This window comes from Corapipo altera, unplaced genomic scaffold, assembly GCF_003945725.1.
Source record: "Corapipo altera isolate COAL_440 unplaced genomic scaffold, ASM394572v1 46, whole genome shotgun sequence".
NCBI lineage: Eukaryota > Metazoa > Chordata > Aves > Passeriformes > Pipridae > Corapipo > Corapipo altera.
Genome location: NW_020884883.1, coordinates 8239163 through 8261798, shown reverse-complemented (window position 1 = coordinate 8261798; position 22636 = coordinate 8239163). Strand labels below are relative to the sequence as shown.

Sequence of the window (22636 nt, the reverse complement as noted above, 5' to 3'; positions counted from 1 at the left end):
CGAGGGCGCGGCCGCCGCGGGCGGAACAGCGGCCGCCGGGGTACGGGCACCGCCTGGCAGCCCTCCCCTCCCTCCCCCCCACGCCGCGCGGGCACTGCCTCGGCCTGGGCCTCCCCCTGGGAGCTCCGTTCCCCCTCCCGCCACCTCCCCCGTTCCCGTTCCCATTCCCGGTGCCGGGGGGAGCGGCGGGGGAGGGCGCGGGGAGGGGGAGGGGGTTGTAGCGGTGTCACCATGGCGACAGTGACGTCACGCCACCCTGGATCTCATTGGAGGAAACCCCGTGGCCCCAGCCGCAGCCCACGGGCCCGGCCGCGCTCGCGCCCTGCCCGCGCTCGCCCCCGCGGCGGCGCGCTCCGCTCCCATTGGCCGGCGGGGTGCGCGGGGCGGGGCCGGGCGCCCAGGCCGGGCCGCGATTGGCCGCGTGGGCGCGGGCCGCGCAGCGGGTCGGTGCGCGCGCCAACGCCCTTCAGCGCTGGCTCGGCCGAGACGAGAGCGGTTCTTTCTCTCCGCCACAGCCCCGAGCGCGGCACCGACCGGGCGCGGCCCGGCCCCACAGCCCGGCCGACACAGGTGAGCGCGGCGCCGCGGTCGCCGGCGGGATGGGCCCCGCTCCGCCGCCTCCTCCCGCCCGTGTCCTCCATTTTGTGATCGCGGCGTGGAGCGCTCGGCGGCCCCGGGGAGCGGGAGGCGCAGCCAGCGCCGCCATTTCGCACCCGCCGCCTCTTCCTCTTCCCGCCCCGCCGCCGCGGAGGCTCCGCCGGCCGCCCTCGCTCCCCCCACCGGCCCTTGGGACGTGGCTGCTGGGGCCGCAGCCGTACCCGCTGCCGCCCACCGGGAGCTGCCGTGCTCCCCGCCGGCTGCGCGGGGCGCCCACCGGGCCGGGGTCGCCGCTGCGGCTGCTGGGGCAGGCGGGAGGCCCGGGCCCGCCGCGCCCCGCCGGGGAGAGGCGAAGCGTCCCGGGCCCCCGCCCCAGCCTCGCTCGCCCCGAGGGAGGCGGGTCCCGAGGTGGTTTAACCCCTGCCGTGCTCTCCCGGGGACGAGCGCGTCTCGCTGCTTTTATTATGTATGTTTTTCCCGCCAGTGCCGGCGTTCTTGTCTGCCCGGCTCCGGCGCTCGCCCGCGGCGCTGGTGGCACACGGGGGCAGGGATTTGGGCGGTGGGCCCCGGGCTGGGTGGTGACGAGTCCCTGTTCGGCAGCATCTTAATGTGCTCACGTGAGGCCGGGAGGGAAAGCGGGGTGAGGAGTTTCTGATGGAAAACCAGCTGTTTCTAGTGCCTGGTCGGCAGGCTGCCGTCCCTTGGCTGGCACCGAGCGTGCCTTCCCCGGCTGGGTTTCTAGGTCGTGGTTTCCCGAGGGGTGGACGCTTGGGACCAATGCCGCTCCCTGTAGCCCTGCGTGGAAGGACTGGATGCTGCAGCCCATGTCTCCAGGAGAAGCACCTGTAGATGGGGAAGGGGAGGCAAGGCTCGAAGTGATCCTCGGTTTTTTTTGTTTGCGAGGGGTGCCGCAGGATCTTGTTCGGTGGTATTTCTTCCCGGCATGATGGTTACTGTCTTCTTCTGCCAGGTTTTGAGGCGCGTTGTCGTGTTGGTAGTGTGACATCCCCAGCTTCTCCTGCTCCTGCTACCACACTGCTCTTGTCCCATTGCCAGCCACCATGGATAAGACCGAGTTGATCCAGAAAGCCAAGCTGGCTGAGCAAGCCGAGCGCTACGACGACATGGCCACCTGCATGAAGGCGGTAACGGAGCAGGGCGCCGAGCTGTCCAACGAGGAGCGCAACCTGCTCTCCGTGGCCTACAAGAACGTGGTGGGGGGTCGGCGCTCGGCCTGGAGGGTCATCTCCAGCATCGAGCAGAAGACAGACACCAGCGACAAGAAGATGCAGCTTATCAAGGACTATCGGGAGAAGGTGGAGTCTGAGCTCAGGTCCATCTGCACCACGGTGCTGGTAAGTGGGGACTTTATTTTTTTTTATTCTTTGTTGTTTATTTTTTTTCTTCTGTGTTGTTTAAGAGAAAGAAGTGCAGTATTTATGGGTGCTGCTGTACTTGGGGAAGGACTGGGGGCTTGGCTGGGGCATATCATGCAAAGTGTTACACTGAGGTGAGGGAAGTCAGTGCAGTAACTTTCACAACCATATGTGGGTCACCATGATGAGGATGGTCATCTGCACTATGCTATGGGCCCTGTATATGTAGAGGTATTTGAGATACTCAATTTTGAGTGTCTGTGAGGTACATCTATGAATGGAGCGATCCATATGCAGTATTTCACCAGCTGGTTGCAGAGGTAACAAAGAACTTAGCCTTGTGCCTGTCTGTGCTGTGGTTAGTAAGCTTGTCAATTGGTAAGATAAGCTGAAATGAAAATGTGAAAACCCCTTTATTCACATCAGAGCTAATAAATTGCAGAAAGCATTTAAACTGTGTGTGCATTTCGTTTACTTCTTATGAGGAAAAATACTCTCAAGGGGTCCTTAAGAGACATTTTGAGGCATTTTTAACATAAAGTATGGTTTTATAAAGTGAGACACCTGTATTGAAGATGGGAAAGAGAGACATGTAGAAATTGGCTTCGTTAGATTCAAGCTGATTTCTCAGGAGTATCTTTAAGATGAATTTGCAGTAATTTTGGAATAATGTAAAACTAATGTGTAAGGACATGCTTGAGCTGTCAAGCTAGTATCAAAGCCCAGAAATATATTTCTGTGCAAGCAGAATTCTAGATGCTCTTGATAGGAAAACTGTACTGCACTGTAGTGGGAGCTCAAGAGACGTGTGTCATCAGTGTGGAGGCTGCTGGACCCTGTTCTACATGACCTGGGAGTTATGGCTGCAGGAAGCTGCATGTGTGTGATGCAATAGTAATTGTGTGGCAGATAATCTTCAATGGTTTATTTGCTCCTCTTAGTTACTTTTTTTTTTTTGGTGTCTAGTATTGCTAATGTGAGAATAGGAAGAAGCAAGTCTATAAGGAAATAAACAACTTTGAGGTAAATTTGTCCTAGATTGGTTTAGGAGACATGAATTGAAAGGTGACTGGTTTGGAAGTAACTGAATTTGCTTCTTGATTAAGTGTTCTGGCTCATGTACAAGTGAATACTTCTTTGGATTATGCTGAAAATACCTGTATGCTTCCTTGTATGCTGCCACCTAGGTTTGTTCTTTCTTTTTTCCTAAATCAGTCAAACTGAGTTACCTTTTCTTGAAAATAATTTTGAAATTTGTTAGCTTTATGAATCAGTTGATTCCTTAACATATTTAAGAGTCCACGCTTTCCAAAGGAGCTGTTTCTGCAGTTACAGGTGTAGTTAAATTGTAAAACTTTCGCCTTTGTGAAAATCATGTGACTTGTGTAGGGTTCCTGTTTCCTGTGACAAGAGTTTCACTAGTACGTGTGTGATGAATTGGCAGCATTTGTGTGGTTGTCACCCTTCTTGCTCTCTTCTACTCAGTGCCCCACTTGAGAACTAACTTCTTGGTACCTCCACATAAACCTCACTCCTCAGACTTCTTAATCTCCCTTTGTCCTTCTAGTTCCTAGTTGCTAAGAGAAGGTGATGCATAAATCTACTGGTTGCTGTGCTGTCTTGACGAGGGGCTCGTGCTTCCATAGGGAGAGGCCGTGAACCACTTCACACAGTGTCTATACCAAAATTATTCCACCCACATCCAGTGGTGGCCAGTAGGTATCCTGGTAGCCATGCTGATGCAAACCTCTGATGTAGGGAAAGCAAGCTCTTCCTGTGCTAGATGAATTTTTCACTGTGTTCTAGTCTTTCTCTGTTCTCAGCAATGGCCTGGTTGGCAGCTCTCCCCTTCCAGCATGGAAGGCTGCAGGAAGTAGTGAAGACTGAAACCTACAGCTGAGCATGCTTTTCCTGTCCTGTCCTGTCCTGCTGCAGAGGTGTGCCTTCTTTGGTAGATGTCAACTATCTACTGCAAGCCTTCCCTTTTTTACTCTTTCTTTGAGGGCCATGTGCAGTTATGTTCTGTTCTGGTTCCCTCCCTTTCCTCTTGTATCTACCACTCCTATGATCCATGAGTCAGCATCCGAGAGGTTGGAACTCATGAGCAGGATGGGTTTCCTATAACTGAGACAAAAAATGGTTTTGGCTCCTCCTTCTTTGAATGATAATGTCTTCTGTACTAATGCTGTGGTAAGTGCTTGTAGCTTTTTCAGATCTCTTAAGTTGAATCTGAGATGCTTTTTTAATTCTAGGAAGGTGGCTAAACTGAAACAACTGCTGGCAAGTAGTATGGAAAGGTTGCTTGTCATCTGGAGTATTTAGATTTAGAAGGGGTGGGTGTGTTGGGTGGAGTGTGACTGCTGTTAGTCATACTACTAACAGTTTTTTCAAAAGGCTTTTTTTTATTACTGGTATAGCATGTTTCTAGATCTTCATTTAGAAATACTTGTGCTAGCATTAAAAATACTGCTATTTTTTTACTAAAAAGGCAGAAATGGTGAAACTGTAGTTAGTTTTTTTTCCTGTAGAAAATGCCTCAAACCAGTTAGGTAAGGCATTGTTTTAGGACATGTTTTGATAAAGAACTTAAATTTATCAACACTAGAATACAAACACTCAAAATTGTGTTGAGATATTTATATATAGATAGATGTATAAAAATAAAACTTTTACCAGTTATTTAACTGTCATTCTGTAACTGCCTATCTTGCAAGTAGGAGTAGGTGTTACCGAATGCTTTTTAACTGTTAATTTCATGACTGGTCTTTCAGGTGAGAGTAGCTCTTTAATGGGGAAGTGGTATGACTGACAAACAACTTGCACAAGTATTTTATTTGAAAGGTACATGAAGAGGTTTTATTCAAGTCTCTGTATTGATTGACTAATTATTTGGTAATATAGAGAATATTGAATCATCCCTTATGATTCATAGTTAAACTGTTCTTGAAACTGTCTTGTCGAGTAAAGAAACAGGTTGGCAACTTCATTTTTTCAGGGTAAAGTTGAACTATATTGTTTCATATACCCTCTGAGCACAAAGTTCATGTTTCTACCCTCTTGAGTGATTTCAAGACAGATACTAGATAAAGTAGAAGGGGTGGATCCGGCAGCAACTTTCACATAATTAGTGAAATCCCATGGGAAACTTTGAAGATGGAAGGTTCAATATAAGACCTACTTTATTGTATGCACTCTGTGGTCTAGTGACATTAGATTTTAAAAAAGGGTAACTTTTGAATTGGAACCTTTCTGGGGAAGCAGATTAAACTGGTGTATTTTCTGAGAGCCTCAGTCACTTTGCATGGAGATCATTCCCCTTGCATTCAAGCTTCTTTGTTCTTTAGAGAGAAGTAGTGTAAGGAAGGGAGGGCACCAGCCCTTACCTGGAGATGCTCTTCACTTGCAGATTGAGGGTTTTTCCACCTGTATTTGGTAGTGCTCTGCATGTGTTCAGTATCTAAGTCCTGATGTGTTGGATCTCTTTATAGAGCAACAGAGATGAGATTTGATAACTGCTTGGCCACAGTTTAAAACTTGATGAAGATGCAACAGCCAAAATCATGAGGGCTTGGACACAGCGGTATCTCGATGGTTACTTGCTTCTGTTGTCTCTGGCTGAAACTTCAGTGTTTAAGATTCTTTTCAATTTTTGTGTAGAAAAGTTAAGTTTTTGTGTGTTTTTCAGTTGTTTCCAGACATCTGTTTTACAGTGACCTCTGTACACATTTATACATTGCACTGTATCAGGGCCATGTTGGCCAGTTTCTTTAGAAGTGAGCAAGGGCATTGTGAACTTTTACAAGTGAAGGAACAGAAACATTGCTTGTGCTATTGATTCTTTTCAGCACCCTGTGGGAGTGCCTGCAGTGAAATAGTCTTGAGCTATAAGGTGTATATTATCTCAGTTTTTACTGTCTTAAGGCTGAGAGGTTGCTTGTAAATGATTTTCTGTGAGATTGCAGTGTTAATTGTTGAAAGCATGTATTAGTGTGTTGCTCTTACCAGTTCTGCTTTCCTTCCTCCCTCCCTCCCTCCCCCCCAAGGTTGCAATGTTGTTCCTACTACTGCTTTGCATAATTGAGAAAAAATAAAAGCTAATAAGAATGAGTAAAAAAAAAAATCTTATGTCCTCTTCTGATTATTATCCATTTTGTAGATCTAAATTTAATCACAAAACCCAAAAATCTCTATACTGAAAAGTAATGGTCAAAGCAGGTTTTTTTCAACAGCACAAGTTCATGGCTTCATTGAAAATGAAGTTGGTATATTCTTGCAGCAGCAAATAGGTTCCTCGTGTCAGCTAAAATATCTGATGTCTGATAATGAATAAGCTTTGACTGTTTCCTTTTTCCCTACTGTGTCCTTTGGCTTATGGAAAAGTGAGATCTTTATTGTTATATTACACGTGCAGAAATTTGACAGGTTTGGCAGGTATCACATTGGTGCCGCTATATGAACAATTTACCAGAGTTTCATGTCTTGGGAATCCTTTGTCTCTGCCTTCCTATTTTCAGTGAACAGACAGACTTTGTACAGAAATGTATGGTGTTGTAGAGGTGAAACTGAGTCAAAGGATATTACATACAGTCTTTTGATACGGGGAACTGTGTAGGATGCAGTTTTATTTTGAAGGTCAGGCATGCTAATCACTTAATACTACTTTTGGACTTAGTTGTCCCAGTCGTGGTTGGGACAGTGTTTTTGGTGTTGTTTTAACTTACGAAAGGTAAAAAAGTAACTGCTTTGGACTCATCCTTTTTGAGTGACTGATTAAAAGGACTGGCCACTACGTGAAAGTCAGACCTTAGGATGGGAACATTACTTCTTGGCAAATCTAGAATTGTGGAGTAAATGTAAAGGGAATGTTTGATTGGGAATAAATCATCTTTTTGATCTGTGGAGAGGCAGCTGATTTTCCTTAGTGTTCTCAGCACAGCTTCTAGCAACCATCAACACATTTGTGATAAGAATTGTGGAACTTTAATGAGTGAATCTTTTCTAACTTAATATGCTTAAAACTGAAATTCATGATCTGAACTTGGCTTATTCATACTCGGACCTTGTCTTACATTGTCCTTCAGTAGAATCTGCTGCGGAGTACTTACTTTTGTGTGAGGAAAATGGAATCCTAAGAAAGGACTGATGCTTACAGAAACAAAGCCTAGAATGCACTGAGGTTCTTGAACAAACTCAAAATTGTTAAGAGTTCAGCTAAAAATAGTTCAAGGAATTCTGATGGTAGCTGAGGCCTCCATCCCATGCAGTCATTGCTTACTGCCCCTCCCCCTGCAGCTGTATGCTATCCAGAATTATTAAATTTCTTGGAGGACATTTGCTGGTTTAGTGGCCTTGAGAAACTAGGATGTGCTCACTAGGTGAACAACAAAACCACAAATTCTGTTTTTCTGCTAATGCAGTGAACCTCTTAACAGATTTTGTGAATCACTCATGCTTACCTGCTAGGCAGTTGTCTCACAGGCATTGCTGCTACCTTAGATGCTAATCTGGTAGGTGCCTTTTTGAAGTAAAACATAGAAGGCTGTATATCAGAGAGAACTTGATGAGGAAAGAACACACTCAAGCTTGAATGTTATTAGCAATTGATTTCTTTATGATGGAACAAACTGGGATTGTTTAGCATGTTATTAAAGCAGCAGATTGTACCAGTTTCTGTACAGACACAGCTTGATGTTCTGTTTTCAGTAATGGGGGATGCCTGATTTTCAGAAGCAGGTAGTGAGGAAAATGGCAGGGGGAAGGCTGGTAAAAGTGCATAGATGAACTTTGTAAGAATGGTAGGTGAAGGTGTATGCTTAATTAATCAGTTTTTTATATTTGTTTTATGCTCCTGGTCTTTGAGAATGATGGTCTATTGCCCCTAGATGTTATGTGTTGTGTTTAAGTGCTTTTGTACTTTTCAATAAACTTGAACCTAATTTTGTCACTGAACAGGTAAGGTAAGTAAGACTATTCTTGAGCACTGCATTTGTGGCACTTAATCAGAATAGCTCCACTAAGTTCATTGGACAGGTGTTTACAAGTTTCTCCTTATCGTTTCTGCTTCCCAGGAAGCTGGAACCAACATCAGAGTACTTCAGCCGAGCACACTGCTGATTTGTAAGCTTGTCATTTGCTAATTCATCCTGTATATCTGAATATGTACCAGTGCCCAGTTTGTGTGAGCTGGGCACTTACAGGAAGCAGTAAAAATAATTTAAGTGCAGAGTTTCACGTCCTGTGGTCTGTGCACCCACTAGAACATCAGATGTAAAGACCTAGGAACTGGAAGTCCTGAATTAAGCACAATTTTGCTCATGCCTTTCTTAAAATTTGTTAAAGGGATCAAGGGTATGATTTACTGGTTTCTAACGTTGATAAAGGTTTATTACTTGCTCTGTTACTCTTTATTCTGTCCTTTAATGTGTATGATCCATTTACTGAAGTAGTTGGATATAGGAGTCCTGTTAGGCTCTGAAAACAGAAAAATTTCCATTTGCTCTGGTAAGAAGTTTTCTAAATACACCATGTACACTCTTACCTGACTTCTTCAGGATAAGACTTCTTCAGGAAGTTTTGTTCTTCTTGAATTCATTTTGCAAAATTCTCATAAGCAGAAATTGTTTTTAATAAAAGTAGTAGCAGGGCCTTAGCAAAAAGTCAAGGCCCACTTGCTGTGAGAAATTGTTGTAACCAGGTTATCTTAAATGTTGGCTTCTAGTTGTTCTTAGCTAAAGGTTAGACTTCATTGTTGTAGGTTGTCTCGTTTGGGGAATAACGAAATACTGGTACACTCCTAATAGACTGAATGAAATAACATATTGCTGGGTTTCCTTTGAGGTGAAGTTGGACAGTGCAAAAGGCTCTTCCAGCTGCCCTAAGTGATGGGAAGAAAGTGCATCTCTTGATTATCATTTTGAATTTCAGTGATCCCAAGCCTCTGATCAAGGGCTCCCAGAGAGCAGAGCTGAAGCAAGTAAAAAATTTAGGGTCTTCAGAGTTTGTTTATTATATGAAAGAATAGTTTAAAAAATCAGTACTTTGCATAAGGGCAACATACCTTAAGCCCACATAACTTCTGCGTGCTGTTGTTCATTTTGAGTATTGTTAGTCTAGATATACCTCAGTCAGTCATTTAATCATTTATACCTTTGGACTTCTGTAGCTGCAAAGCATAGAAGTATTTTTAAATGAGAATTTAGACTTTGCTGTCTGTCATATTATGGAAGATCACAAATGGAGGATGGTGGAAGAAGCTTTTAGGTGGTCAGGATTCTGAAGGGAAAATTTTCATGTCTATAATACCTATAAGAGGAAAAGAACACTTGAAGTATTTTGAGGAATTAGAAGTATGAGAAATGCAATCATAAGAGAATGTTAGAATCAATTTGAGAGAAATCTATCAGATACCAAGAAAGTTTTCCTGTAGGCTTTTGTATGGCCATTACTTAATGAAAACTGGAAAACTTTAGGCTCTTCCTTAGAAACTTGAATAATTGTTTGACTTTCACTGGATTGTTCATTTTATCTGAAAATCTATAGAAAGAAGAACTTGCATTTCCACACATTTCTAGTTCCTGGCTTACATAGTTCTCTGGGGACCACAGAACTTTCTAACTTCTTGTTTTAAGAGAAATGTAAGCAGTGAATATAAATTCTGGATTAAATTAATCTCAGACCCAGGTGGGAATAGCATGGGCAGACATGCTACAGCTCAGGCTTCCAGTGCCTTTGTTAAGTGGGATTCCAGATACTTCATTCAGGGCCAGTCCTGAGTATTGACTGCCAGTTTTTAAAACTGTGTAGACAAAGACACAAAACCAAATGGAAAAGATGAATTAGGTCACCCTCTCCGGTTCCATGTCAGGTGCGTTTGTCTCTGCTTTCAGCTGTGCTTTGTTGGGTCAGCTTAAGGCCGTGCCATTGCTGGGAAGGTGCACACATATTTTCCTCAATACATAAACTGACACACTATTAGTCTTAAGAGGTCTGTATGAAAATTACTTAATGTTCTCCCAAAAGGAGTTGATGCACAGAGCTTGAATCCTGAAGGATGAAGAACTTAGTTCCGCTGAAATTACACTGTTGAAAGTAAAGTGATCTTACAGTTGCAGCAGGGGACTCTCCCTTTCCTGTCAAGAAAACAACTGCTGAATGTTAAAACACACCTAGGCTGCGGTGAGTCATACTGTGGACTTTGGAATGACTGATTATACTTGAAATAGTCAAGAAGTCTTAAATACCAATTTGCTAGACGATTAAAACAGGCAGTCATTTGTGAGTAGAAGCTTTATTGAAAGGTCTGAGCCCACACGGATCATCTGTGCTGTCAGACACTTCAGAACATTTGATATGTTTAAATTCACGTTTAAGTTATATCGAGGGAATATGTTGGTCTGAGGTGCCTCACCAACTTTAATCTTTGCCTTTTGACTGCAGTTAGGGTGGAAACCATTTCTCTGTATACTGCTTGTAGATGTTTTTTTCTCATACTGGGTCTGGATGGACCCTCAGAAATACTTGAGACTGAATGATGTTTCCAGGTATTTTGTGTCTGCAGCCCTGGCTGAATTTGTGGAGCGTCACACACTTCACATAGTGTGCCTGTGGGATGCAAGCTGCTCATTTAGATGAGACTCTGATATTGAATCCATGTTAAGGGTGGTGAGTTAACTTGCTGAAAGAAGTGTTGACATACACTCTGTGTATGTGCATTATTTTTAAGGAACCTTGTCTCAAAATAGGTTTATTTTGAAATAGTTTCTTCACTTGCATGTGACTTTTTGGTTCTGTGGGGTTTGGCCAATAAATGTGTGGTACAATATTAAGTAGCCAGTTTACTTGCTGTCACCCAGGTAACATCTGTTCTCCTGGTAACCTTCAGTGCTCCTTAAAAAACAAAATAAAAAACCCAAAAAAAAAAAACCCCCCCCCCCCCCCCCCAAAAAACTAGGGGGAAAAAAAAACAACAAGCACTTTAGAGCTCAAAATAGGGAACATTCTGTGTTGGTTCAGGAAGGGAAGGAACATCTAGGAAACGACAATAAAACTCAGTCTAGTTCCTGTAGGGCCTGTGATAATCAGTACCTTGTGGAATGGCAGCACCTTCTCTGGTGGCAGGTGTGAGAAAACTTGGACAGCAAAGAGCTGCTGAGCAGAAAATCAACCTGGGGGTTTTTTTCATACAATTGAACTTTTTCCATTATGTAGTGAGGAGGAATATAATTTTTTTAACATTATATGCATTGATATTTATTAGTTTGTTCTTCTGTTAAAAAAAAAAAAGCTTAATACTATTGGATTATGTTTTCTATAGATGCTTTCTGTCTCATGTAAATTCAAGTCCAGTGAAAGATACTGTATAAAGTTACTAAAACCTGCAAATACCAAATACTTCCCACAGACTGTTAGGATGTTTGCTTTTAAAAATAGCCTTTAACATTGTATTCCCAAAGGATAAAGGTGGTGTTGAAATAAGGTGTTTTAAACAACTTGAAGTAAGATATGTGGGCCTTAGGCTCAAGGATATTGCTGAAAACAGTCTCACTTGAAGATCAAATTTTATATAACATAGACTTTATTTAAAAACTTCTATGCCAGCCATTTTGGACATTGACACGCTCCTCCTTGCTAAATACAATGCAGCATCTTAACCAGTTTATACTTATGGGGGCAAACTTTTGGAGAGCACTGCTGCTTCTGATGGTTGCTTTTACATTTACTTTTTTCCTTCTGGTGTAGCAAAAGTAAATGATAAACCCTACTGGGTGAGAAATGCAAATGACAAGGTACATCAGTCTTTTAATAGCATAACATTAAATAATTTGGTGCTGGTGATGTGACCCAAACATGTGGTAGGTGTTGACATCTGAGTGATGGTGACTTTGTAAATATTTTGGTTCACTTTACTACAGTGAGAACTTCTGTCAGTACCTAGGCACATGGTACCTTTAGCTTACTTTGAAAATTGGCCTCAAACTACTTGGCATGAGTAGATATCTCTGGAGCTGACCTGGTTCTTGTTCATCCTCTGGAATTGAACACTTAAATGTGAAGAATAATGCACTAGCTAGTGGTATTGGAATATATGAGGAGACTTCTACTCATGTGTTTGCTTTTCTTACTGAAGTCCCAATTCTAAATGGCACAAGTGCTGTAGGCAGCAAAAAGGTCAGTTCAAGATGTTTTTTTTCCGAACTCATCTTTGCTGTTGAGTTTTTTTTTTGTGGCAGGATATGTGGGAAGAGATGACTACACATCAGATAGCAGTGGTATTTTTCTGCCACTTGAACCTACCCTATGGTTGTACAGAAAGTAGTGTACAATCAGTCTTGCCTTTTAAAATATACTTAGATGGGGAGAGGGTGATGGGACTTTCTGTTTTGATGTCAGCTTTTTAAAGAAGGTGTTGCCCTGAAAACAGCAGAAAGCATGTGTGGAGTGGGACTAGAACATGAATGCAGGGGAGGTGTGTGCAGTGGATTGTAAGGAGGGGCTGGCTGGATGCACACACCACAAATAATTATGAAGGAACTGCTTTGTCTGTGTCAGACACTTCAAGTAACCATATGGCTGACATACTCCTTCAGGGCTTCCTTTTCATAAAGGTGAAATAATGGGGAAGTGATGAGAGCAGCTATATTGACTTAGTACTTCTGGCTAAGGTTAATTGCAGTGGTCAGTGAACACCACGTGTTCAGCCCTAGGTGAAGTTATGAAAATTTCAGGATTGTTTGAGGTCTGCTTCATTGCTTTGGCTGCCTGCGTTCATTTTACTTAATGTCAGCTGGTGTTTAAAATAAGGATTCCTGGCTGATTGCTGTCTGATAGAAAGGTAAAAAAGCCCAAGTGAGGGAAGATAAGGGAACAGATGTAGGAAATGTTGAGTTTTCCTGCCTCCTAATGACTCACAATATTGTAAAGTAAATAATTTGGCTTATTGTGCTGTCTGCTCTCACTGCCCCGCCAACATTTTGTCTGTTAGAGGAAGGTGCCTTCCAAGAAATGATGATGATATCCTGAGATGAATGTCTCACAAAATATACCAAATACATTATTGATTTGAAAGATAAAGCCTGACCTGATAAATAATTAGTTTCACTCAAAGTCTGTTTGGATTCTCTTCTAACCTGTGTGATTCATAACTGAGATCTTGTTCCATCTAAGGCTTTTAAAACACCAAAACTGGATATGTAAAGTCCAGAATGAGGATGTTCCACCCTGGCTGATAGAGGCACAGGTCTCCTTCTTACCATGTGTTGTGTAAGGATTAGGAGGCCCTCAAGATGAACTGGGAGTGGGAGCTGCTGGGCAGCTCAGCTCCTCCGTGTAAGGAGTACCTAGGAAATAACCAACTCTGCTGTCTGAAAAACTACAGTTCACTCTCAGCATCCACTTTTTTTGTGTAAGTTTCTGAGAAATCTGCACAGAACCAGTGGTTTTCAGACCTGCCTGGTGAAGTCAGCACTTTCAGGGTGCATTGACACACAAGCTGCAGTGATGCTTGTTTGTGGTAGGGCTGGGACCGTGGCAAAATCCTTCTGTGTTCCTGGAAGAAGCGTGTGGCCTACCCCATCTGGGACAAAAGAAAAGTGGGCATTAATGTTCTAATTTTCAGGTTCAGCTTAAATTGGACACGGTAAAACTTTCCTGTAAATGTTCTTCAGTGTACACCAGATTCCAAGGTTTTAGTATTTTTAAGTCATAACCAAGTCAGATCAGTTATGGACAGTACTGTAGTGCTAGAGTTACCTCTAAAGACAGAATTTTGCAGTAAGATCAGTAATATTTTTGTGTGCTAAGTTTACAATAAATTTTTTTTTTTTGGAAGTCATGAAAGAAAAATGCCTGTTTGTTCCCTTGTTAATGTAGTTGTAATATGTTTAAAAATTTCATTTTGACATTTAAAAGATGAATGAAGGATACGGTTTTCCCAAATACCTGGTTTAGAATGCTGCACAGTATCTTTCCTGCTTGTCTGGTCAGTGCTCCTTACACTGTGGCATAGTTTTTCATAGCTAGTCTGAGCACACGGATAAATCATGTCTCTGCTGCTTAACACAGTCCCAGCTGTAGGATGGCCTTCAGAGGTTCAAACATTAAGCATTTAAGGAGCCTTTCTAAACAGAGTTGTATTTTGTGTCACGTTTCATCATTCTGGGCAGTTTCCTGTAAAATCAAACTTTGATGTTAGACTTCAGGTTACTGTTGTCTCTGCGACTTTGAAAGTGGTTTGTGTAGTGTTGTGCTTTTGTGGCTGACATGGACATTATCATAGGAGAAAGGCATCAGGAAAACACTGAGCCAAAATGTGAAGTTCTTTTCATTACAAAAACCTGTAGGATGGGAATAATTCATTCTAATATGGAATGACTCATGCACAGTAACAGTGTTAGTATGGGGTTGTATTACCCATCTGCCTACTACCTCTTAACTCTTGTTTTGAAACATACCTAAGGTTTTGGCTGCATTTTCCATAACACCAGTGAGCTTTACTATTTCTATATGCTTGCTCCAAGCCCTTACATACTTACTTGACTGTGTTAAGCTGTTACACAAATTCCTCCCTTAGCCCTTTGCCAAACTAGCCAGTGTCTAGGCTTTGTCAGTGTTTTTATAGCCTTACAGAAACTCCTAAAAATGTCTGTCTGATTTGGTAGATGCCAAGGGTATCCTCTTGTCCTCCCGCTATTTTCTCTAGGGTGGTATCAAGGGTAGTTGTAACTCTGTACTGTTCCTTAATGCCCCCGTGGGGATCTCTGGGGGAGCTTATCCGGGTGCTCTGTGCAGTGTTACATCCATGGCACACACACAGTGTGGATGCAGAAATGCTTTTTTCACCCAGCTGGAAGTTCCGTGTTGCAAGTGTCAGTTTAAAATAGTCACCAACACCTCGAGTGGACTTGGAATGAGTAACTGCTTTCAGCTGGACTGTTCTGCTCCCACTGATTATTAAAGGAAGTAGTAATGGTTTGGTGGTGTGCATGGGGAGTAGGCTTGTGACTGAAATTAGCTTGTTTTGACTATAGTGCTGTAGTAGCCAATTAAAGTGCTAAGGATTTTTGTGCTGAAAGCTTACAGTTCCTTAAATGTTTCCTTTGTAACTGCCTCAAGAATTTGGATACATGTTCCTGTAGCAAAAATGATAATTAACTAGCCAGGTGTAAGCTATGGAAACTTTCTGATCCTTTTATGACCTCTTTATTTTCCAAGTAAGTGAATGTAGATCGTTATCACTTAAATTCTAGTATGATGCTGCTCTGAATATTGCAGGGTTTCCTTGAGTCTAATGGAACTTGCATCTTTTGTCAACTCTGGAGAATGTGGGTGGTTGTGGTAATGAGTTGTGTTTAGGGACAGGGTCAGCCAGAAGCTGCTCTCCTTGTCAGTTCCCAGAACTACCCTGTTTGCTGGGGAAAAATCCTGTACCTCATCTCTCCTTTGCCTTCACCCCTGCCTTGGAAGGACTAGGAGTTCTTACCTTGCAGCTTTGGAGAGAGACTTACCTTCTCTTGCTGGAGGCTTGTAAACCTTTTCTTGCCCTTCTGGTGATCGGGTAGGAGAGCTGTGAGCAAGGGAAGTGATGTTAGCATCGCTCAAGGTCTGCTGGAGAGCACTGTGTAGCTCTTCCCATTGCAGGCAGCAGCAGAGCAGATATGAGGGATGCCTCCCAGCTGTGCTGGAGGAGGTGTTACTTTACAGCCTTGCAGAGAGCTGGTGCAGTTTGAAGCTGACTGTCGACTGGATGGGTTCGAATCTTTGACTCTCTGTGGAAGGTGGACTGGAGATTCCTTATCATACACAAGGCTAATAAATGCAGTTTATGCAAAAAATAGTCCTTTTTTTTTTTTCTGTGAAGTGGAAATAAAGTCTTATTTATAAGTATCTTTGAAACTTTCTGTATAGCATTTCATTTTTCCAGTAAAAGCTTACCATTTGAAGTGTTTTTGAAATGAGAAGTGCATATCCTGAAACTAAACTTGGTTCTAAAACTGTACTCCAGGTAAACCTTTTCTTGTTACGTTTTTTTGCAGTCTGATCAGATGGTTGATTGCTCACCTTAATGTAGTCTCTAGCTTTGTGCTTTTACACAGTTTGTTGAAATTAGTGTGCCTCTGTCTAAAATGCTTTTAAAACTCCTTTTTGCCTTGTAGCAGTCAATGGAGTCCATTCAGACTTCCTGGAGAGAAGACTGAACTTTGCTGCAATGGTGTTTGCGAAATGTCAATGTCTATTTTGTTGTTGTTTCAGGAGCTGTTGGACAAATATTTAATAGCTAATGCAACCAATCCAGAGAGCAAGGTATTCTACCTGAAGATGAAGGGAGACTACTTCCGATACCTTGCTGAAGTTGCCTGTGGTGATGACAGGAAACGTAAGTACCTTGTGGTCTCAGGTTTTTCACAGCGTAGGAACTCTGGTCTGTGGGCAAAGGAACAGTAGATGTACAGACTCTGGATTCACTGAGTTAGCTGTGTTTCAGCTGGAAACCTCCAGTGTTCATACACACAGAGTGTGACACTGAATAGACCTTAAGCATAGTATGCCAGGGAGTTTTAGCTGGTGTTCTGTCATCTACCCGAAATTTCTGAGTAGTTGTTCCATAATGCTTATTTAAAGCTTCTGGAAAACAATGTAGGTGAAGGTGTGCTAACATATTTAATGTTGTTTGTTTGTAATTCTTTGCTAAAATACAGTTGGTGGGGGAGAGTAAACAGATCTCTGTAAGATTTTCTACTCCATGATGGAGTCCTGTTGGTCTACAAATTTTAACCATGTCACTGTGAAGCAGACTTCATTGTAGTCACCTAAATTTATAAAGAGGCAACAAAATCACTAGGTCTGTACACTAGCCAGAAAGCATAAGCTGCACTCTTAAATGACTGATTTTCATGGAGATGGTACTGTCCCTGTAATTTTAGTTTGTGCTTTTGGATCCAGCAGAAAAGGCCTGGAAATTGCCACTTGATACTGGGCATCCTGAGAATGTGGAACATTCCTAGGCATTAGAACATGGGTGGTTGTAAGTACGTCAGGAGCCTCTTCTGGGGTAGAATTTAATTCTCTATTCAGAGGATGTATTGAATTAATTCCTAGAACTGTCTTTCAAGGTGCCCAGATACTGTTGTGATGTTAGAAACTCATGGTATGGCATAAGGCAGTGATGCGTTTCTACATAACAAACTAAAATTAGTCCTGGAGTAATGCTGTGACACAAAGGAGAGGGATTGTTGGAGCAGGTGGAGCGCTGCAGGGACTGTCCCTTGGGTTGGGTCTCACAGCTTGGCCAGTTGAAACTGATTGCATTGCAAAGCACTTGAACAAAGGCTTCATTGGTCTCCTTGTATTGTAGGAGCTTTTAAGCTGAGAGATGAAAACACACAAAATGGAGTAGCATAGAAAACCTGTCTTTGGCTTTCACAAAGTTCATCTGATTTATATTTTGTATCTCAAGCAACAGTTAAAAATCTGGGCTTGTCTGAGCAGAGAAATACCAGCTTTTCTTGGCTAAAGTGACTGCATTTAAATGACATGCACACTGATATGGGTGCTTACAGTGGGAGAGATTGATTGATATAACCTTACTAGCAGATGGTGGTGGTGTTCAGCTGGGAAGTTACAGCTTGTATATCACCATGCAGACGTTTTGTGCTTGACTTCTTGCAAACTTTAAGGAGTTTCACTTTAAGCTTTTCTGATGTTCTGCCTCTAAGCATCTGTTTATTTTCTCAGCTTCAAATATATTTCATGTACTTACAAGGTAATTTATTTCCTGGATTTGCTAGGGGTTTTTTGCCTTTTTTCACCTGTTCTCAACAGATTAATTGTTCATTAGCACTCATTACAGTGTAAATACAGGAAACCCCAAATCTGTTTTGACTCTTTTGAATACTTATTAGATTTTACTTACCAAACTTTTACCAGCATTTTCTAGAGCAGCTGCAGTTTTAGATCCTCCAGAGAGCTCTATTTTGAACTCTGGCAATGGCTTTCTTTTCCTGCAGTCTCCTTCCTTTCTGCACAATGTTTAGGGTGGCTGTTGGCCCTTTGGTTGTCTATGGAAGTGAATTTGGAATAGGCTATAGGTAGCATTCCTGCAGTACTCTCTGGCCTGGTAACCTCTTTTCTCTGTGGTATTTATCGCAGTTATTTTGGGCACAGCCTCGGGTTTTTTGTCTTGACCTCTACACCCAGTTTTTGGAGGCAGACTTTCATTTTTTCAGGAACATGCCATACATGCCTTCCAAACTTCCTCAAGAAGTCATGCTTCACACACAGTAGCCTTCTCTACTCTCACACCCAACTCACATGAGCATGTCCATCATGTGCAAGGAATGAAGTAGGAGTTCTGTAGGAAAAGTAATGCACAAATGCTTTTTTTCCCACCTGAAGTATCAAAGGCCACTGAGGTAATACAGTAATCTTGATTATTTGTATTTACCAGGTTCTGTGTGTTTATCTGTCTCTTGAATACCTTTGCTCTGTAGTAGCTTAATTTGCTCCTTGTGGTTCAGCAGCTGTACTTAAAATGGGTGTAAAATCATTACCTGGAATAAAGTGCAGTGTTTTGCTAAGAGCAGTTCAGTCCCCTACTAATGAAGTACTTTACCTGGTCACATCTTGGAAAAAAAAATTAAACAAAAACAACCCCCCAAAACACTTAATATTTGTCATTCTTTTACAGAAACAATAGAAAACTCACAGGGAGCTTATCAGGAGGCATTTGATATCAGCAAGAAGGAGATGCAGCCAACACATCCCATTCGCTTGGGTCTAGCTCTTAACTTCTCTGTATTTTATTATGAGATTCTCAACAATCCCGAGCTTGCCTGCACACTGGCGAAGACAGTAAGTTACTTTTTTTTCTTTTCTATGTGACTGCAGGGAGAGTAGAAGAGAGTTTATGCTTAAAACAGTATGAATTATTATTTCCTAGAGTTTATGCAGGAAATTATCTATTTATGTTTCTGGTTTCCAAGCTCAAAATTAGTGGGATTAAAGGAGTTCAAGCAGGCTGTATTTAGAGTGTGACTTAAATTTTCAGCAACATGGCAAGCTTTTATTATGCCTTTATTATGGTTTTGTTTCAAATAGAGCAATTCAGGTCATTAACTTCTAATGTTGCCCTTTTTTTTAAGCTACCTTGCTGATAGGTTTAGCTTCTACTTGCTTAATGATAGTTAATAGAAAGGCTAAAGATGGTTTAATTATTCCAGGCATTTGATGAGGCTATTGCAGAACTTGATACACTGAACGAAGACTCATACAAAGACAGTACTCTCATCATGCAGTTGCTTAGAGACAACCTAACAGTAAGTTGCCTTTTTATGTGCTATATCTGGTTCTGTAACCGTGTGTTTGATTAGTTAGACTGAATTTGTGATTAACAAAGCCTTTCTTTCACTCTGATGCAAAGCATAGCACTGACTCAGGCTGTTTACCTACGATACCTTTTCATAACTTAGTTTTAATGTTGCTGTCAACTTACATGTTGTTCATGCTGTGTAATCTGGAATAACAGCTTGAGTAGCTCACATTCTTCCTGGTTTGATGGCCTTCTCAGTGGAAGGGAGAAGGGGCATTCAGCTAACCTGATGTACAAGATGAGGCAAGGAGTTAAATCACAATAATCCATGATCTGTCAGGGATTCATCCTCAAACTTTTTTGATGACTACCTCAAACCAAAAAGTTTTTCTTGTTGTACATCCAGTGTAGCTTGCTTGATTCATTGTCCTGATTTTCTTTTAAAAGAACTGAAATTTCAATGTATTAAGAATAAAATCAGTTGATGTTTGAGTATGTTATTGTAATGATTAACTATTTAAGAAAAGTGCCTAATGGAACAACTAGGTTCTATTAAAATAGGAAACAAAGACAATTTTTCAAGGAATATCCTCTCTAGATATTCACGGTATTTAAAAATATAGCAACATTTGTTATTTTGTAGCACTCCTTCAGTAGAAATGTCTGTTGTTAGCAGTATGAAGTGCTTAGCTTCGATAACCAGAATGGCAGTTTACACTTCCAGGATCAGACTGGTGTGTTTGAAATGGAAGTTACCTGTGAAGCTGCTGTTCAGGCTTGTAGAATGCCCTGGGGTCGATGGCACAGCTTGCTGTTAAACACAAAAGCTAGAGCTGTTTAGAACAGTTTGCTCTGCCCCTCTACCTGAGGGCCTAGCCGGGTTGGGCCTAGCCGGGTTGGGCCTAGCCGGGTTGGGCCTAGCCGGGTTGGGCCTAGCCGGGTTGGGCCTAACCGGGTTGGGCCTAACCGGGTTGGGCCCTGTGCACAGGGACCCTTTCCAGTTACCTCTCTCCCAGCAAGTACTGGAAGCCAGGGCTGTGCAGTGCCAGTGCACTGGTACTTTGTAGAGATCCTTAAGTCTTAATTCATTACCATTTCCATACAGTAGTCACTTTTTGGAATTCCAGCTGTGCTTCTGAAAGCTGATATCGTTTTTCTCTTCTTTCTAGTTATGGACATCAGACAGTGCAGGAGAAGAATGTGATGCTGCAGAAGGTGCAGAAAACTAAACTGCACGTGGGGCGTCGTTCTCCCTTTCCTTCTCAAGAAACCTTTTTACACGTCTCCATTCCTTATAGCTCCACTTGGATTTCCTATAGCAAAGAAAACCCATCCATGTGTATGGAAATCAATTTATAGTCCTTTCACACTGCAGCTTTGGGAAAACTCCATTCCTTGATTTGTGTTTGTCCTGGCCTTCCTGGTGTGCGGTTACTGCTGTAGAAAAGTATTAATAGCTTCATTTCATATAAACATAAGTAACTTCCAAACACTTATGTAGCGGACTAAAGTGTACCTGGTATTTAAAAACAAATCTGAACCAGTTCCTGCCAGTTGACTGTGTTTTGTATTACAGTAAGATATGAAAATGTAGTTAATTGCAACTAAAGAGTGTTCCACATAGCATTTAATTCTCCACATTCCCTTCTTATTCTGCAGGGTTTCCTTTCCATAATTGACTTTCACATGCTACTGTGTATTCATTTCAGTAGGAATATGGAAGTACTGGGCCAGATCAAGTTGAGCATTTAAAGTTTGGAAAATCATAAATTGAGTTGCTTCCCGTATCATGTAATACAGAAACTTGTGTGTTCGAAAACAGGGGCTTCTCTTAATCTTCAGTTGCTGCTGTTTAAGTTGATATCCCTTCCCAATAAAAGTTCACTTACACTCCTGCCTTTGTAGTTCTGGTATTCACTTTACTATGTATTAGAAGCAGCATGTTACTGCTGGAGTACAGGCAGTGCTTTTTGGCAGACTGAAGTGCATGTCATTTCTTAATACACTGGAATGGGAAAACCAATTGAAGTTCACATGTCCAAGTATAAAATTTAGTACTTTTCCATGCAGGTTTGTGCACATGTGAGAAGGTGTCAAGTTTGTCCAGTGATTGTTAGAGAGTTTGGACCACTATTGTGTGTTGCTAATCATTGATTGTAGTCCCAAAAAAGCCTTGTGAAAATGTTATTGCCCTCTGTAACAGCAAAGTAACATGAAATAAAATTACATTTTATAAACCACCTACTGTTGACTTGTAACAATTCCATGTAATAACTTAAGGGCTAAACTTAAATGTAAGTATATCTTGTGCTGGAAATGTCTCTCTCAAATTTATTGCATACTTTTAAAAAGTCAGCTCTTAATTGACTCATATTATGAAAATATCGTAGATAACTTTTCATAGTTAACCTGACGTGTGGACTTCTTAGTAACTAAATCTACTAGAGGAAATTGCTTTATCTTAATAATGACCTAAGAAAAGAGAGCCAATTTCGTGATACTCTTTCATGGCTTGCAAATATCCTCATCTAAATTACACTTTTTTTTTTTTGGTAATCTATTGAAATTCTCCTCTGTGTTCTCCTGTTGTGTTTTTTCACTGATGGACATCATTATAGTATTCCAGCTACATATCTAGTAATGCAGAGGAATTTGTTTGGCTCTAGAATGTTAGTTTGTGTGCTGCCACATGATAATATGCTTTCTGTTGTTCTTAGACTGCTTTTAGTGTTACTGTGTTCCCCCATTTTTGGAGATTTTTGTAATAATATGTTGCTCTGCTTTTTCTTTTTTTTTTTCCTTTTTTCCCCTAGGTCACTTAAGAGTTTTTTTCCTAAACCTCTACCTCTTAGTTTCCCATTTTGGTGGGTTTTTGAAAATATTTAACTCCTATTAGTGTCCTGGCTACACAGGATATGACATTATGAAAAAGGATTTGTTACTACTCCTTGCAGGCTTTTGATGGTACATTTTCCACCTTCCATGTTTTTGTTCATTCTTTGAGTGTGCACAATGAGCGTTTCTACAATAAAACTGTTCAGATTCTGTGCTTCAGTTGACATGCATTACTTTAAAAAAAATTGTATCAATTCCATTTTCTTCATGCAGTCACTTTGAATTGCTGTCAAAGTATTGTGTGGCAGGACTCTACATAAACTCATATGCTTCTTAATCAGTGTTTTGGTTTCGTAATTTCTTACCCTCCCCTCTGCATTTCTTATTGATCCTTTATTTGTTTCATAAAGGTTTTTAGCTCCTAAATGCTGCCATTCTCTAGTAAAGCTGTTTGGGTACTGACATGTAGCAGCTTTTTCTGCCCATTTAAGAGTTTGCTTTCTTTGCTGTCTCTGGCTGCTGTCTT

At 41.9% G+C, this 22636-nt stretch overlaps 1 protein-coding gene across 1 annotated transcript; it reads left to right on the top strand.

The window, feature by feature from the left end:
* The first annotated feature begins 411 nt into the window (after positions 1-411).
* YWHAQ (tyrosine 3-monooxygenase/tryptophan 5-monooxygenase activation protein theta) lies at positions 412-22329 on the top strand. The gene is made up of 6 exons (XM_027641207.1): positions 412-570; positions 1568-1952; positions 16221-16344; positions 18655-18818; positions 19187-19282; positions 20445-22329. Exons 2-6 carry the CDS (start codon positions 1659-1661, stop codon positions 20502-20504), a joined length of 738 nt encoding a protein of 245 aa, XP_027497008.1. The 5' UTR covers positions 412-570; positions 1568-1658; the 3' UTR covers positions 20505-22329.
* Positions 22330-22636: the final 307 nt, after the last annotated feature.

Bases quoted from the DNA above. Each gene is read 5' to 3' on its own strand.
- YWHAQ (XM_027641207.1), top strand. From the start codon at position 1,659: ATGGATAAGACCGAGTTGATCCAGAAAGCCAAGCTGGCTGAGCAAGCC. The intron at 16,345-18,654 runs GTAAGTACCTTG...ATTCTTTTACAG, and splicing joins CTGTGGTGATGACAGGAAAC to AAACAATAGAAAACTCACAG. The intron at 18,819-19,186 runs GTAAGTTACTTT...TAATTATTCCAG, and splicing joins CCTGCACACTGGCGAAGACA to GCATTTGATGAGGCTATTGC.